Source organism: Nannospalax galili, unplaced genomic scaffold, assembly GCF_000622305.1.
Source record: "Nannospalax galili isolate Female #2095 unplaced genomic scaffold, S.galili_v1.0 scaffold1275, whole genome shotgun sequence".
In the NCBI taxonomy this organism is placed as follows: domain Eukaryota; kingdom Metazoa; phylum Chordata; class Mammalia; order Rodentia; family Spalacidae; genus Nannospalax; species Nannospalax galili.
Genome location: NW_008335578.1, coordinates 53,587 through 72,241, shown reverse-complemented (window position 1 = coordinate 72,241; position 18,655 = coordinate 53,587). Strand labels below are relative to the sequence as shown.

Below are 18,655 nucleotides of genomic sequence, written 5' to 3'. Positions count from 1 at the left end.
AAAATCTTGAATCTTTGTAAACATAAAAGTGTGGTTTAAGTAAGGTGAGGGCTAGTTAAATAAAAACATGGTTAATATAAAAACACATAATATTCTGAACAAAACATTTTCATGATTCAGTGACATGTCAAACAAAATTTAAAAAATTTCTGACAAAGAATCTAAGCCGGGCATGGTGGCGCACACCTATAGTCCCAGCACTTGGGAGGCAGAGGCAGGCAAATCTCTGAGTTCAAGGCCAGCCTGGCCTACATAGTGAGTTCCAGGACAGCTGGGGCTACAGGGAGACCCTGCTTCAAAAAGACAAAAAAAAAAAAAATCTAAAAAATTTTGTCTTTTTTCACTTAATGAAATCATTTATTTGTCTCCCAGGAACTTACTGTGGGGAGGACTCTGCAATTCTGAAATTTTAGTTAACATATTTAAGACTTCCTTATAATAATATATATTTACCTTTAATAGCAATGGCTCATATGGTTTTTACTTAATTTTCCTGTAGTATATTTAGTACTTCACATACAGATGTTTCCCAAAAGGTTGTACTGTAGGCTTAGAAGAACTAATTGAAGCCCTAGTTAATTCTGACACTTTATTAGTGGCAGGTGCATATTTGATAGGTCTAGAGGACTGAAAATCAAAGGAACAAGGAATTTTTTTGTATAATGTGCCAAATTTAGAAATGTTTAATTTGTTCACCAAAATAAGCTTTATAATTTTATAGTTTGACAGGGATGCCCCAGGTAGGAACAATTATTTTAAATAGAATTTTTCCTACTATTAAGGTAGTGGCTATCCAGAAAGTGGAGGCTTTATTCAATGAGGAAATAGATAAAAAGTCATGTTCTTAAAGTGAGTTTTAAAAAATATTTTCAAGAGCAGATCATAGTTTATAAAAATATTTCTGTTCTAAACAGAATTTTATCTTTGAGTATTTTTTCACTTTAAGAATTTTAATAACAATTATAATTCAGTTGTAACTATGTTATCTTTGGGTGTAAATTTCACAAACTTTTTACAACATACTTTAATCACCCAGTTTGATCGCCTATATAACAACCTGTAATAATTCTCTATACAAAATTTTCCTAGTCTAAAATCATTTTTCCTTAACCTTTATAAATATATTTTGTATTAACTTTATTTCCATCTGATTTTCTTTCAATTTTGTTTATAAAATCTTTTAAAATTTTTCGTTTAATTTTATGTATAAGAATGTGTTGCCTGCATGTGTGCAGGTGCACCCCTGTTGTGTAATGTCTGTGGAGGTCAGAAGAGGGCATCAGATACAAGATACATTGGAACTGGAGTTACAGATGGCTGTCAGCCACCACGTCGGTGACTCTTAACTGCTGAGCCAGCTCTCCAGCCTGTTTATAAAATCTTGACAACACATTTTTGACAATAAAACAACTGCGTTTTAAATAAGAACTCAGGAAATTGAGTCAGAAATGCAGAAAACATGTACAGTGCATCAAAGTATGTTATTATTCTAAATATATTATAAAAGATAACTATTTATGATGCAAGAAAACACATTAAGGTAATCTTCAAAGGTTGTCTTTGAGCAGGTTATATATTCTTTAAAGTGAGTGTTTTAATTTGTTTTTAAGATTGTATCTTATTTTGGTTTGAAAAACTTATTTTTTTGGTTAAATTTCCTTAAGATGTTTATATATACATATGTACCCATGGAAACACATTACATGCCCTAAAATGAGGCATACAACACTCCATAACTTAAAAATTGCCACGTCTTATAATATCCTTTTTTAAACATATAAAACAACACAAGGACGGATCACATAAAATGCTTCGGAAAATATGTTAACAGCTCTAGCTAATAAGCAAGAAAAGTAACATAACAAGACACAGAGGGAACTGCAAAACTAAGAAGGCTTCCAGATGTATAGGCCCCACCTAGGTGACAGGGTGGGAACCACCCAGGAGCACTATGCTCAGTGTGACACATGGGGATGGGGTAAGTGTGCTCCCTAGGGAAACGGACCTGGCTGGAGTCTCCAAGGCATGTGCTCGCCAGGTTGTGAGGAGCCTCCAGGGGATACAGTCCTCACTGGGGCAATGGACAGGCCTGAGGTCTCCCATTATGCTTGCCTCACATTCTCTCCATTGAAGTTTGTCACCCACATGTGTTCTCTGATGTAAAGTAAGGACTGAATTCCTATGGTAAAGTTTCTTGCATTCTGTACACTCCTAGGGCTTCTCACCCATGAATCATCTCATGTTGAAGTATGAGTTTTGGTAGAAAAGGTTCCTTGTGAATTCTTTATATTCACATGACTTCTCACCCATATGAATTCTGTGATATCAGATGAGGTTTGATTTATAGTAGAAAGTTTTCCTGTATGCTTAACATTCATAGGGTGTATTATTTTTCCTGTATTTGTGATAAAATACCCTGATAGCAAATTAAGGAAGGGTTTATTTCAGCTCACAGTTCAAGGGTACAATCCATTTTAGAGCAGTAAGTTATGGTGGCAGAAGCTTGAGGCAGCTGGTCCAGTGGCATCCACTCAGGTAGCAGGGAACAATGAATGCATATTTTCAGTCACCTTTTTCCTCTGTATGCAGTCCAGACCCCAACACAGAATCGTGCTGCCCTCATGTAGAGTGAGTCTTTCCACCTTAATTAACCTAATAAAGATAATTCCTACAGACATTCCCAGAGGTTTGAGATGATCCCAGATCCTGTCAAGCTGACAATGAATATTAACCATCGCAACTCCATTCCTAAACATTTAAGAATATTGCTAAGCTAGAACCTTTCACCCCCTACCACACAGGTTCATGACCATCTCATGATGCAAAATACATTAAATACAACATCAAAAGTCCCATAACCTTAACAGTTCTAACACTAAATATCCAAAGTACAAATCTCATCTGAGGATCAAGGCAATCTCTTAACTGTGAGCTCCTATAATATCAAAAGACAAGTGATAGTTCCAATACATAAAAGCACATGTTAAACATTCCCATTCCAAAAAAACAAAACAAAAAAAAAGAATCAAGGCTAAATTTCAGCAGGGAAAACACAATCCTGCATCGCCATGTCCAGCATCAGAGGCTCATAGCAGAATCATCTGGACTTCAAAGTGCTTGGGTAGCCCTATCGGCCCAGCTTTGCTACCTGTAAGACACTCAAACTCTTAGGATGGCTCCACTCCATTCCTGCAACTTTCCTGCAAATGTCCCATGGTCCTGGAATCTCCAATATACCAGTCTCCACTGTAACTTAGGCTTCATCTTCACAGCTGCATGCAGTGGCCAGTAAGGGCCTCCTTGAAGAGACTCTAATCTTGTCACACACTGTCTAGCCTCAGGTGCTCTCTGAAACTGAGAAGCAAGACTCTATGACCCCCCCTACTCCCAATCATACCATATTGCACACCTTTCATATCTAGTAAACCAGTACCATGTAGACAAACTTCCAAGAGCTGCTGCTAGTAAGAGATGTAAACTGGCTCCTTTGGGCCAAAGTTGTATCAGCTATTGTGTGCTAACCATGGAAAAACACTTCCCTATGTGGTTGTCTTCAAGGAGGAGAGAACCTCTTCAGCTGCATTTCAGTTCAAACTCTCTTTTCAAATAAGTTTACATTTTCCCAAGTGGAATCTTTGCCTGGTGGGGTCCTGCACTCAGGGCACATTTCCTATTGTCCTGTTGCAGTGCAGGATGGTTCTCTTTAACAATTACAGCCTCTTTTCAGTATATGGTTGCCCACAACTGTTAATTTGTTTTGGCTCTTTTAATCTTTGACAAACTACACATTTTTATCTTTCTACCAAACATTTTATCTTTTTCATTGCAGACTTTTATAAGTGCAGTGAATAGTATCTATGTATTAGCATGACTCCGCTACTATCTTGAAATTTTATCCACCAAATTAGTCCATTTCCTTTAAGTACAACTTTACTAAGTTTTTACAACACAGACAGAATGTAGTCAGATTATTGGCCAACACAAATGGCCTGTAGTCCAGCTCCTGATAGTCTTTGTTCCCCTCTGAAACTTCATGAGCCAGGTTTCAACAGCACATTTCACTGCTTCCTAACTATAAACTTCTAACAGAATGGACCATTAAATTCTGTTTATAGGATTTGAAGGGTTTGTTTAGCCCTAAGTTTCAGTTTCACATTCCTCCGGCAAGCAACTACCAAAGGCCTAAGAACCATGTATTTAAGTTGATGACAGCAAGGCCCTACTTCAGAATCAATTTCCTATTTAGTTACTTTTCTTGTCACTGTGACAAAATACCCTGACAAAAGCAACTTCATGAAGGATTTATTTTGGCTCACAGTGTAAGGTACAAGCCACCATAGTGGGGAAGTTATGGTGGCAAGAGCTTGAGGCAGCTGGTCAAGTGGCATCTGGAGTCAGGAAGCAGAGAATAACGAATGCTCATGCCCATCTATTTTTCTTACATGTAATCCAGAACCTCAGCCTAGGGAAGGGTGCCACTCCTTCCCATGTTGTTCATAACCTGGGCCCAGGGAATGGTATCACCCACATTTAAAGTGGATCTTCCCATTTGTATTAATTTAATCAACATAATCCCTCACAGACATCCCCAGACGCTAACTTAATCTAGATAATCTGTCACAGGCATGCCTAGAGGCCTGTCTCCCAGGTGATTCCAGATCTTGTCAAGTTGACAATCGATATTAAACATATAGGGTTTCTCATCTGTATGAGTTTTTTGATGTTCAGTGAGGTTTGACTTTGAGTAAAAAGTTTTCCTACATTCTTTACATTCATAAGGTTTTTCATGAGTATGAGTTCTTTGATGTTGATTGAGGTTTGACTTACAATAGAAAGTTTTGCTACAGTCTTTACATTCATAGGGTTTCTCACCTGTATGAGTTCGCTGATGTCGGGTGAGATCTGACTTTTGATAGAAAGTTTTTCTACATTCTCCACATTCATATGGCTTCTCACCTGTGTGAATTTTTTGATGCTTCACGAGACTTGACTTGCAGTAGAAAGCTTTGCTGCATTCTTTACATTCATAGGGTTTTTCACCTGTATGAGTTCTCTGATGTTGATTAAGGTTTGACTTGCAGTAGAAAGCTTTACTACATTCTTTACATTCATAGGGTTTTTCACCTGTATGAGTTCTCTGATGTTGGTTGAGGTTTGACTTACAGTAGAAATTTTTCCTACACTCTTTACATTCATAGTATTTCTCCACTGTATGAGTTCTCTGATGATTAGTGAGTTCTGACTTACAGTAGAAGGATTTCCAACATTCATTACATTCATAGGGCTTCTCTCTGCTATGAGTTCTTCTCTGATGTTCAGTGAGGTTTGACTTAGAGTTGAAGGTTTTCTTACATTCATTACATTCATAAGGCTTCTCACCTGTATGAATTCTATGATGTTGATTGAGGCTTGACTTGGAGCAGAACGTTTTCCTACACTCTTTACATTCATAGGGATTATCAACTGTATGTGTTCTCTCATGATTAGCAAGGTCTGATCTGTAGTAGAAGGTTTTAGAACATTCTTTACATTCATAGGGCTTCTCTCCACTATGAGTTGTCTGATGTCGAGTGAGATCTGACTTACAGTAGAAAGTTTTACTACATTCTACACATTCATAGGGCTTCTCTCTACTATGAGTTCTACTTTGATGTCGAATGAGATATGACTTACAGTAGAAAGTTTTACTACATTCCATACATTCATAGGGCTTCTCTCTGCTATGAGTTCTTCTCTGATGTCGGGTGACATCTGACTTACAGTAGAAAGATTTCCCACATTCCATACAGTCATAAGGCTTCTCTCTGCTATGAGTTCTTCTTTGATGTCGAATGAGGTTTGCCTTACGGTGGAAAGACTTCTGACACTCTTCACATTCATAGCGTTTCTCACCTGCATGAAAACTCTTAAGTTGGGACTTCCAGGGGAAAATTTCCCAGCATTGTGGAGACTCACAGAGTTTCTCACCTATATTAAATCTTTGATGCTGAGTGAGTGTTGACTGATAATAGAAAGTTTTTCTACATTCTTCCCATTTATAGGGATTCTCATACGTGCAAGATGTATGATTTCTGGTTTGCTGTAAATTCTGACAAAACATTTCCACATATTCTTTATATTCATAGGGTTTTGTCCATTGATGGATTTTCTCTTGAATCTTCAGTTCTGCCTGGAGATAAAAGAATTTGATTTATTCCTTATATCCTGACATTTTTAGGTCTGATTTCTTAATGAAAATTTTCACATAATCACTAGATTTATACTATTGCTCTATGTGTACTTGATATTCTCTACTGACTTTAGTCTTGCTACACAATATTGTCCTGTAAACATTAAGGATTACCATATTGAATTTATTAGGTGTCTCTCATGTATAAAATTATGTATCAGTAAGATTAGCTTTGTGTGGAAAGATTTCACTGGTTCAAAATACTGAGAATGACACTGAAAATTTTAATTTTTGTCAGACCTCATGTTTCAGAGATCTGAAGAGTTTCTCTATCACATTAAAATGATCAGGTTCTCCTCCAGCCTGCAGCTCATCAGTCTCACTGTGGAGAAGCAGTATATTTTGCCATATTAAGTTCCTGAAGAAGCATAACACTCCTTAGTGTTGAAATGCGGTTTGAGCTCACATTAAATGTCTCACGTACTTCAACCATCTGTTCATATGATGTGATGCTGTTGGAGACTTCAACTTGCCACAAATGTGTCTCTTGATTTTCCAGGTCTCTCATATTATGGACATCTAAAATGATATTAAAAACCAATATCCATGAGTCATACATAAGAATTTTTAAGGCAATTCAAATATAAAAGTAAAGTAGTGCTTTTTTATGCTCCAAGTGTAGGGTTTTCCTTTTTCCTTTCTTTTTTTGAGACATGGTCTCCCTCTAGCTCCAGTTGGGCTGAAACTTTCTACACAGACCAGGCTGGGCTTGATCTTACAGAGATCTAGCTGCCTGTGCCTCCTGCATGCTGGGATTAAATGGGTGAACCACCATGCCTGGCTGTAAGTTTTAAAATATTCTTATGTATATACATTTTAGTCCCAATGAATTAATGTAACAAATTACACGAGCAAATATCCAGTGCTGAGTTATTTTTGTTTGATTTTCTCTGCTGAAACATGTGGAGATAAAGTATTCACCAACTTCCCAGCTATAGATTTCCACACAGCAATTTTTAGCTGTCATTCTTCCCTGTTCCATGTCTATTATACTATCTGAGTAAAAATAGAAACACCACTGACACAGTATTTTATTGACTATTCCTCAGAGAATCCTTCTGTGAATATAAATGCATATTTATATTTTTACAAAACTAGAATACACACACAGTTTTCTTATAATCACTGAGAATAAAATAATGTCCAATTGATGTTTTTTAGTTCATTATCCTGCCTATTCTCACCTTCCTTGTCATTAGTACAATTGTCCCCCAAATACTTTGGCTTCTACTTTCATGTCATTAGTACACATATAATTTTATTTTCTAAAATATCTAAGATGAACATATGGCATTTGTTGTTCTGAGTCTGAGATAATTCATTTAATATGTCTATCTCCAGTTACATCCATTTTCCTGCAAAAGGCATTGAATCCTTCTTGGAATTGGAGTGATACATGTTGAGATCTGCCTGATCTGGGTTCTGGGAACCAAATTTGGGTCCTCTGGATGAAAAGCTCTTAAGCACTGAGCCACCGCTACAGCCTTCAGATTTGGCAATATTTTGCAGTTATTTCCTGAGTTATTTCCATCATATTAAAAAAAAAATCATTGCTCATGTGTATACCCTGAGATGCTTTCCTCCCAATTGCTGAGATCACAGGCATGGGCCAATATCCCTGGTTTATGTGGTGCTGAGGGCCAACATGGGTCTTCATGCATGTTAGGAAAGCACTCTAGATTTTTGGTAACTGTTGAAAATCAGATGGCCGTGTGTGTGAATGTACTTCTACTTCATCATTTATTCTAGTCCATGGGTCTATCTATGTAACCATTTGGGGACCAGCATGATGTCATTTTTTTGTAGCACAATTTAAATAGTTATTGTGATAGTGCCAGCATTACTATTTACTTACACAGGATTCTTTTAGCCATTTCGTGTTTCCTCTACATGAATTTTAATACTGTATTTTCAATTCTATGATATGTACTAGCATTTCCTGGGGATTGCACTGAACCTATAGATTCCTTTCCTGAAAAAGACAATTTTCTTTCAGTAGTAATTCCACCAGTGCATGAACGTGAGTGATCTTTCCTTTTTCTAGTTTCTTCCTCAGTTTCTCATATCATTGTTTAATGAGTATTTATTTATATGCTCTTGGTTCAATTTTAGTAGACCATGCATACCTTTTCTACTTCATTGGTATATGCTGTCAAAATAATCCATGTATTTCAGTGGTATGTGTTGCAACATCCCATTTTCCTTGTTAATTTTATTAATCTGAATATACTGTCTGTTTTGGATAATTTGTCTAAGCATTATCAATCCCATGTATCATTTCAAAGAAGCAACTCTTTGCATCACTGATCCTTTTACTGTTCTTTTGGTTTCCATTTTATTAATCTCCACATTGATTTTCATGATTTCTTTCTGTCTGTTTTTGGTTTGAATTGTTCTTATCTTTTGATCTTGAGGTGCATCATTAGGTTATTTTGGATGTTTTATTAGTATACAAAATAGGGGGCTTCTATGTGAGATTTCACACATGCACATGTTGGCGATTTTATCTCTTTTTTTTTTTCTTTTGAGAAAGGGTTTCCCTATCCAGGCACGAGATGGCCTCAAACTCACTATGTAGAACAGGCTGGCCTCAATCTCACCAAGACCTGCCTTCCCCTCCCTCCATAGTACTGGAATAAAAAGGCATGCCCATGCCCATGAGATTTGACTTTTTTATTTTTAATGTAGACATTCATAGCTATATATTTTCCCCTAAGCATTCCCTTTACTTTGACCAAATGATTCTAGTAGGCTATATTTTCAAGGTGACTTGCTTCTAGGCATTTAATTTGCTCCTTTATTTCTTAAATGACCCACTGAATATTTGAACTATATAATCCAATCTCCATATATGGGTATTATTTATTTAGTTCCATTAGATACTGCTTTCTACATTTATTCCATTTGATTAAAGATACAAGAAATTTTTTTTTATGTTTTGTGCTTGTTATTATTTGTTTTATCATTTGAAATGTGATCAGTTTCTAAGACAAGTTCCATGATGGGCTTCTGACAAGAATGTATATTCTATACCTATGAGATAGAATACTTTGTAAATGTCTGTTAAATTCAGTTGAGCTACATGAAGTTTAACTTTAATGTTTCTTTACTAGCTTTTCTGTCTGAATGGCTTATCTCTTGATGAGAATGGGGTACTGACATCACCCACTAGTATAGTGTCAGCTGGTCCTTCTGTGGGTGTGTGTATACATTTGTGTGCAAGTGAAGGTACAAATGTGTGGATATGCATGTGGAAGCTAGACAATGTTGAATTTATTCCTCCATTGTTCTTCCCTTTATTTTCTGAGACAAGGTCTTTCACTGAACTTGGAACTTCTGATTTGGCACAGCTGACCAGTGAGACAGAGGATCCTCCTGTCTCCCCCCCCCCCCCCCAGCAGTGGGATTACAGGTGTGCACTGGCATGCCTGGTCTTCTAATGTGGGTGATAAAGACTGAACTCGGGTTCTTGTGCTTGCATGGCAACACTTTCCAATTGAGCCATCTCCACAGCTCCCTATCTTGCCCTTTTGATATATAATTGTTGTTTTAACAAATTGGGTGCACCAATAAATAGTACATATATATGGTAATAATTGATGTGACTTCTTAATGAGTTATCCCATTATTAAATGTGCAGTAAAATTCATAATGACATGTCTTTCTTTGGCATGAATACAGTTATTACTGCTTTCTTTCAAATTGTTTGCTTCAAGTATCATTTTCTATTCTTTCAGTCTGTGTGTCCTCATCAGTGCAGTGAATTTGGGCAGACAGCAAGCAGATGGATGTCTTTTTGTGATCTGGGCAGCCAGTGTGCATCTTTTCATTGGAAAGATAAGATCACTTACCTTTTGCATTGTTATCTTCTTCATAGAGGTTTGCTGGTTTACAAAATAGTGATGAATAATTTCTCCACTTTAATGTATATCCTATATTCTACTGGCGAGATTTATTCTTTCCCAGGCTCTCTTATCATGGTCATCTTTCTTTTTATGTGTCTAATATTCCTTTAAGTATCTTCTGCAATGGTGGTTTAGTGGCCACAGAGTGATTTAGTTTACGTGTATTGTGAAAGGTTAAGTCTTCAAGTTTAAAGAATAACTCTTTTGGGGCTGGAGAGATGGCTCAGTGGTTAAGAGCTCTGGCTATTCTTGCAGAAGACCTGGGTTCGAATCCTAGCATCCACATGGCAGCTAACAACTGTCAGTAACTGCAGTTCTAGGGAATCCAACACCCTCTTCTTGTCTCTGCAGGCACTTCATGACATGGGTGCACTCACATACATGTGGGCAATATACTTATACACAAAATAAAACTAAATAAATAATTAAAGAATAACTCTTCTGGTTGTAATAACATTGCTTGACAGTTATTTTGTTTTATAGACTGAATATGTGAGCCATTAATATTTTATTATTATTCTGTATGTATGAGTATATTGCCTGCATGTATGTCAGTGCACTCATGTTGTTCAATGCCCACAGAGGTCAGAAGTGGGTGTTGGATCCTCTAGAACTGGAGTTATGGATGGTTGTCAGCCATGATATAGGTGCTGGGAATTGAACCTGTCAGTGCTCTCAACCACTGAGCCATCTCTCCAGCCCGCAATGATCCATTCTTGCCAGTATTTATATTTCCTGCTAAGAGATCATTACGCTAACAAGCAGTTCCTAACTAAGCACTTCTCTCTGCAGCTTTTGGAATTCCTTCAGTACTCCTGGAATTTTAACTCCAGTGACCACATTTGCAGGCCATGTCACTTTGTGGCTCTAGACCCTCCTAGCCCTGGATGTGCGCTTCTTTGCCTACACTTCTGCCATTTTGTAGTTTATGGCCTATATGTTCCATGTCTTTAATCTCCATCTTGGTGAGCAGCCTTCACCTGTACCCTCAATACCCAAAACACTATCACAGGAAAATAAACCAAGTGCCATAACTGTAGACACACACACACACACACACACACACACACACACACACACTTCTATGTTCTAGATATAGAAATAAAAGTAAAATAAAGACAACTCCTGTCACACTACCAATAACTGCAGAAAGAACATGCAAGAAATAATGCATTACGGAGGTAAAATTAATGAATGTAAAATGAATAAAAGAATGGAACAGGATTGGTAATCAAATGCAAAAAAAGATTAAGTAAAATAAGTAAAATAAAAATAAGAAAAAGGAAAGAAACACTAGAGGAAAGGAATTCTAAAAAATCAAGTGATAATCTGATTACAAAATATGGAAAATAAAATTACACAAAGGAACACAGAGCAATAAAAATAAAAACACAAGAAACCTCAACTATTAAAGTGAAAACAAGGGCCGAGTATGGTGGCACAGGCCTTTAATCCCAGCACTTGGGAGGCAGCAGCAGGCAGATCTTTGTGCGATTGAGGCCAGATTGGTCTACATAGAGTTTCAGGCCAATTGGGGCTACAAGGAGATCCTGTCTCAAAACAAACAAAAGTGAAAACACTAACAATATAACAAAAACAGGCTAAAAAAAGGAAAAATAAATGATCAGAGATGCATTTTATCTAGGTCCTTTAATACTAGAATCCTTGAGCAGAGGTCGGGGGCTATGTATTTCCTCTGTTCTCTTACCACTCAGGGCTACATGCTGGCTGAGTGCTGGGCCCAACACGGTAATTTTATCAGGGCTGCATTCAATTAAGAAACTTCACTGTTTGCATAAAAGGAGCCACTGCTGATATCAACAAGCTCTGGTGTGTGGGCCAAGCAACAAGATCAGTTCCAGAGGCCCCGTATTTCATTCACTGAGTTCATTAAGTTCAAGTCAAAGGGTACTAAACTATGGAAGACCAGATGAAACTCAGACCCTGCTCCTCTTAATGCTTTCAGACCCTACTGACAACAAATCACACTATAGTAAGAAGACAGACTGAAAATCTAGTGATCTATTAGACCCTATAGTCATGGTTTTTGGTCTGACTGTGCAGCCAACGCCATGGAGCTTGGAAGGAGGGTCTGGAGACCAAGCAATCTGCCAGTGTTGGGCTCAAGTTTCTGATTCATTGAAGTAACCCACAGGCAATGAACATGGCTCATTCCTCTCACAGGGTAAAGACCACCAAACCCTGTACACCTCAAACTCCCTGCTTTTTACATTTCTCACTGATTCTGCATCTTATCTTGCCAGTTTCCACAATTTCCTCGTGGCCATCTGACACAGAGACTATCAATGTGCTAACAGCCTCCTGGTATTGGGAGTGCTTATTTTCAGATTCCAAGAACAGAAGGCACTCCAAGATATGTAAGTGTGGTGACTTCAGTGACAATGTTCCCCATAGGCTCCAAGTATGTGAACACTTGGTCAGCTGGTTTTAGTGTTCGAGGAAGTCATGGAACCTTTCAGGTGTGGCCTTGCTGGAGGAAGCATGTCAGGCTTTGAGAGTTCACAGCCTCTCTCTCTCTCTCTCTCTCTCTCTCTCTCTCTCTCTCTCTCCTTCCTTCATGTGCTTACTCAGCTTTCTGCTCTGGCTGTCTCTGCTGCTATACTTCCCCCACCATGATGGACTCTTATCCCTCTGGATCTGTAAGTCCAATAAACTCTTCCTTCTATAAGTTGCCTTGGTCATGATGTTTTATCACAGCTGCAGAAAAGTAACTAGTATAGTTGGTAAATATAATCAATTTCTCCTCTAAGCCTAGTCTGCCAAAGAGTCAGTGCTAGACAGATTAGACCACTGGACTTCATATTTTATGCAACACAGGTTTTTCCTGTGGCCAGGCATACTAGCTGATTGGTACAGGAGTTCTTTACATGCCTTTGGCTTACCCTGTGGTTGTGGTTTTGGGCTTCCCTCCCACCTGGGAGATGGGGTTAGGAGTGTGGACCGTTTTCTACTTTCCTTTGCATTGCTTTTCTCCTTTATAACTGTCCTGAAACATTGTTCTTGATCCCCAGAACCCTTCCTCTCTTCCTCTCCCTTGAATATATCTGTGATAGTTTGAATGAAAATGTTCCCCATAAGCTCCAAGTGTTTAGACATTTTGTCCCCAGATGGTGGCGCTGTTTTGGGAGGTTTTAGAAGGTGTGGCTATCCTGGAGGAAGCACGTCACTGGGATGGGCTTACAGAGTTCTTAAGCCTTGCCAGATCTCCAGTTGCTATCTTGCTTCCTGTGCCTGCATGATGATGTGAGAGCTTAGATTCTGCTGCTCCTTCCAGCCACCTCTGCCACCATGCCTCCCTGCCATGACAGACTGTAATTCCCCTGTAACAGTATCAAACTCTTCTTTCTATAAGTTTCTTGGGTCAGTGTTTCTATCACAGCAACAGAAAAGTGATTAATACAATACCCTTTCCTTTGTTACTTTTACTCTTATCATTCCCATAGAATGGAGAAAATTTCTACTCTGCCATCTTATCCTGGAGACCCAGATGCTCTCTTGTTCTCATAAATTACACAGATGAATGCAACAATAACTATATTTAAAACTGTTTAGTGTCTGGTACTGCAATCTTGGTCAAAGCTCATGGCTGGGGAGGTCATAAGCCCTAGGTTAGAACCTGCTATTATTTTGCTAAATGGTCATGCTGTAAAATTGCTGCTAAATATTTATATTTATTTCCATAGACTGGGGCTGCTCTCAACCTTGGTCAGAGAAGCTTCTTTTTGCAGTAGGCAACAGACAATGGAAAGATACATAATTGCTTACTGTGCTGGGAAAAAGACACTGAGTGCTCAGCTGTAAACAGGTTATCTGTATTAAGCCTACCAACACCAAGGCTCAGGAAATATGCCAGTAAGAGCCAGAGGATGTGGAAGAGGGCTATGAAATGCTGTCTTCAGGATATGACATGGCTATCACTCATGAACTCATAGCTGCTATGGTTACCTGTACAAGATTAAGGCAGCCATAATCCCAGGACAAGTGATGTAGATGTTTCCAGGCCCCACCCCTTACTGAGAAGCTACTGGCAGTTGTAGCTGGTAAGGGAGGAAGACTCAGACTCTTTGTAGGATGTGATCCCTGGTAGTTTCCCATGTGCCAGTGCATGGTCCCAAACCCATGCACATATGAGCAGCCCTAACTGGACTTAGTAGGCTATCAAAACACAAAAACAAAAAAAGATGTGAAGTTGGGAGGGGATGTGTTGTGGGGAACAAATGGGGAGCTGGAAAGGGAAATGGGAAAGATATGATCATATTTCACCATACGCATGTATGAAATTCTCAAGAATAAAAAATTATAAAACAGTTTGATTTTAAAAGTTGTATCTCTATTCCAATCATGGGTGTTATAGTCTTTAATTTATATCCACCAATGTATCATATGCCAATTTTTGAAAACTGGCATCTCACAGGTTCAACTAAAATAAATGAATAATTCCTTAAAATCTCTATTACTTTCCGTCATTTAAAAATAAAAACCCATGTTTTTTTTTCCATCTTCTCCAGGTAAACGTTCTTTGTGGCTCTCATCTCACCACCATACATTCCCTTATCCCCCCATATTTTCCCTTCACTCTTTTACTGAACATAAATCCTTTAAGAGAATGCATGTTTCTTATTACTGATATCCCCACAATACAAAGGTAATTGCACATAAGGTAATCAAAGAGTAAATGGTAAAAGACTATGTCAACAAATACCTAATAAAAAATGCCGCTTTTAAAAAAAAAAGGCCGGGTGGGGGGGCGTGGTGGAACCTGGGCTCTTAGGTAAAGTATCTAACCAACAAAAAATGTTTGCCAGACCTATACAGGGATGAGACTTTGGACAAATCTAAGAAAATATACCCAGCATCAAAAACAGGGAAATGGGAACACATGGGGAACAGTTTTGAAAATTACATAAAGTGTCTGATCCATGAGATCAGGGCTAGGTTTGATACAAGTTGGTGAGAACTGTGTATCTGATGAGCTGTCTTCCTGTGCACCTCCCGAGCCCAGTATGAATTTACAGACCTGGGAGATTCCAGAGTGAGGCTTTTGATACATTCCATGACTCAAATCCATGCTGCAATTTGAAGGTCAAATCTGGTTTGGTCTTGGAGTACCCTGTAAAAGGGAAGTAATGTAAAATTTATCCAAATGTACCAAGTCAGGCCCAATGATGAAAGATGACAGCTCCACTTCAGGAGCTATGCTATGATGGGTGACTTAGAAATTCTTTGGAGACAGGTTTTGCATCCTATACTGACTGGAATATTACTCTCAAACCCTGTTAAACTGCCTGACAAATAATCTAAAATAACGACCTTTCAAAAACTTAAGTAAACAGAAAAGAAAAAAGAGAGACATTATGACTATTTATGAGAAATTTAATAAAATGAGGAAGGAAGTCATTAAAAAAAATCCCAGAAAATTTTCAAGTGAATAGCTCAATTAATGGAAAAAAAAAAAAAAAAACCAGGGCTACAAAGTGAGACCTGGTCTCAAAAAAAAAAAAAAAAAAAAAAGGACCAGGCAGAAAGACAGAGAAAAAAATCTGTGCACAAAGATTGGCTATTTTGAAACAACCCAGACACATTAAAAAATTGAGGGAACTGCCTCCAATGGCTCAGGGATCATTGTGGAAGAGGTGTTGAAAAGATTTAAGAGCCAGAGGATGACTACAAGGAAACAGGACATTTTGAGAGATGCTCTGTAGTTCCCTGGAACTTAGTAGACCTTGGAGGGCAAGGAACAAAAACTGTCCTTTAAGTCCCTCTGACGAGTAGGCCTCAAAGTATGGCTGTCAAACATCCCAGAAAGTTAGTTCCACCAGTCTCACGTGCTACATAGATAAAGCTTGGGCAAAAACCAAGTGTTCTCCGATAAACCTTGACTAGACATATTATGTTCCTTGAGCTACTTGTATGCATAATTTGTCAGTAGGTTGTTGGACTAATATGGTTCCCTCTGTTTTTTTAAAAAACTAGGTAGGGATTATTTGTATCATTGTCTAACCCTTCCACCAGGGTTTCTCCATTTTCCCCATTTCTCCCTTAATACCCATCTCCTATGGTCTCTCCTCTCTTGAGATCCTTTCCTTTTATCCCCAATGTTCCTTGTATAACCTCCTCCCTCCCATTAAAATAACCCCATTTTTATCCATATCTCCCTTATTAACACCTGTTTTCTACTGTTCTCCTTCAGGTTCTTTTTCCTTTACTGCCGTTGTTCCTTTTCATTACCCTGGTTTCTGTAGTTATATCTGGATACATATTTATAAGGATTTGGTGTTAGGATATACATATGAGGAAGAACATACATCATTTGTTTTTCTGAATCTGTTACTTCACTTAGTATAACAGTTTCTAGTTCCATCCATTTACCTGAAAATTTCATGATTTCATCTTTCTTTACTGCTGAGTAGAATTCCATCGTATAAATGTACCACACTTTCATTATTCATTTCATTATCCAGTGTCAGCTGAGGGACACTTAGGTGGCTTCCATCTCTTAGCTATTGCGAAAAGAGCAGCAACAAACATGGATGAAGATGTGTCTCTGCAGTAGGATGAGTTCTTTGGGTATATGCCAAGGAGTGGTATAACTGGGTCAAATGGTAGGTTCGTTTGTAGTTTTTTAAGAGTTCTCCACACTGCTTTCCATAGGGGTTGAACCAGTTTGCAATCCCACCAGCAGTGGATAAGCGTTCCCCTTCCCCCACATCCTCTCCAACATTTAGTCTCATTTGTTCTCTTGATCTTAGCCAGTCTGACTGAAGTAAGATGAAATCTTAAAGTGGTTTTAATTTGCATTTCCCTAATTACTAATGATGTTGAACACCTTTTAAGATGCTTCTTAGCCATCTTTATTTCTTCTTTTAAGAACTCTGTTCAGCTCCTTAAGCTCATCTTAATTGGGTTACTTCCTTTCTTGATTCTTTGTTTTTTGAGTTCCTTATATATTCTGGATGTTATACCTCTGTCAGATGTGTCGCTGGTGAAGATTTTGTCCCATTCTGTGTGTTTTCTCTCCACTTCCTTGGTTGCTTCTTTTGATGTGCAGAAGCTTTTTAGTTTAATGAGGTCCCATTTGTTGATTCTTGACCTTGTTTCCTGAGCAACTGATGTCCGGTTTGGAAAATCCTTTCCTACACCTATATTTTGTAGGTTACTGCCAATGTTTTCTTCTAACAGTTTCAAGAGTTTCAGGATTCACATTGAGGTCTTTGATCCATTTGCAGTTGATTTTTGTGCAAGGGGATAGACAGGGGTTTAGTTTCCTTCTTCTACAGGAGAAGATCAAGTTTTGCCACCACCATTTGCTGAACATGCTGTCTTTCCTCCAACAAATGTTCTTGGCACATTTGTCAAATATCAGGTAGCTGAAATTGCATGTACTCATATTTGAGTCTTCAGTTTTGTTCCATTGGTCTACAGGTCTATTTTTGTGCCACACCATGTTTTTTTGAGTATAGCTTGGTAATACAGTTTAAAATCTGGTATAGTAATCCCCCCACCATTGCACTTAGTGCTCAGGGTTGCTCTTTGGCTATCCGAGGTCTTTTGTGCTTCCATATGAATCTGAAGATGCTTTTTTCCACTTCTGTGAAGAATGTCAGGGGGATTTTGATTGGCATTGCATTGAATCTATAAATGGCTTTTAGTAGGATGGTTCTTTTCACAATACTAATTCTTCCAATCCATGAGCATGGGAGGTCCTTCCATCTTCTGGTGTCTTCCTCAATCTCTTTCTTTAAAGATTTAAAAATTTCATTGTAGAATTCTTTAATGTCTTTGGTCAGGTTTATTCTGATATAGTTTATTTTATTTTTTTTTGAGGCTGTTGTGAAAGGGAGTGTTTCCATGTACTCTTTCTCTGATTGCTTGTTATTGGTATATAAGAAAGGCTACAGATTTTTTTAGATTAATTTTGTAACGTGCTACTTTACTGAACATGTTAATCATTTCTAGGAGATTTCTGGTGGAATTTTTCACGTCTCTTAAATATAGTATCATATCATCTGCAAAAAGGGATAATTTGATCTCTTCTTTTCCAATTATTACTCCTTTAATTTCTTTCTTTTGTCTTATTGCTCTTGAGTTTCAAGCACTATGTTATAGAGGAGTGGAGATAGTGGACAGTGTAAATCTGATTCCTGATTTTAACGGGAATGCTTCCAGTTTTTCTCCATTTATAATGATGGCTGTGGGTTTGTTGTATATGGCTTTAATTATGTTGAGGTATGTCCAGTCCAATTCCCTCTAGGACTTTGAACATAAATTCATGTTCAATTCTGTCAAAGGCTTTCTCTGCATCTATTGAGATGACCATGTGTTTTTTGTCTTTGAGTCCATTTACATGATTTATGACGTTTATTGACTTACATATATTGAACCATGCCTGCATCTCTGGAATAAAGCCGACTTGATCATAGTGGATCTTTTTGATGTGTGTCTGTATGCGGTTTGCAAGTATTCTGTTGAGAATTAAAAAAAATATTTATTTATTATCTTT

The 18,655-nt window shown here is 37.9% G+C and overlaps 1 protein-coding gene across 4 annotated transcripts in view; it reads right to left on the bottom strand.

Annotated features, from left to right (window-relative positions):
* Positions 1 to 2,422: 2,422 nt before the first annotated feature.
* The window catches only part of LOC103731935 (zinc finger protein 883), a 34,797-nt gene continuing 18,564 nt past the window's right edge, over positions 2,423 to 18,655 (bottom strand). Inside the window, exons 4-6 of one of the 4 annotated variants that reach the window (XM_029562213.1) lie at positions 15,173 to 15,265; positions 6,636 to 6,748; positions 2,423 to 6,169 (exon numbers count right to left, since the gene is read on the bottom strand). In XM_029562213.1, coding sequence (XP_029418073.1) covers positions 4,601 to 6,169; positions 6,636 to 6,748; positions 15,173 to 15,265 — 1,775 coding nt within the window. In that variant the 3' untranslated portion in view covers positions 2,423 to 4,600. The remainder of the gene's footprint in view (positions 6,170 to 6,635; positions 6,749 to 15,172; positions 15,266 to 18,655) is intronic. The other 3 variants (XM_008830433.3, XM_029562214.1, XM_008830434.3) reach the window with 3 other exon arrangements.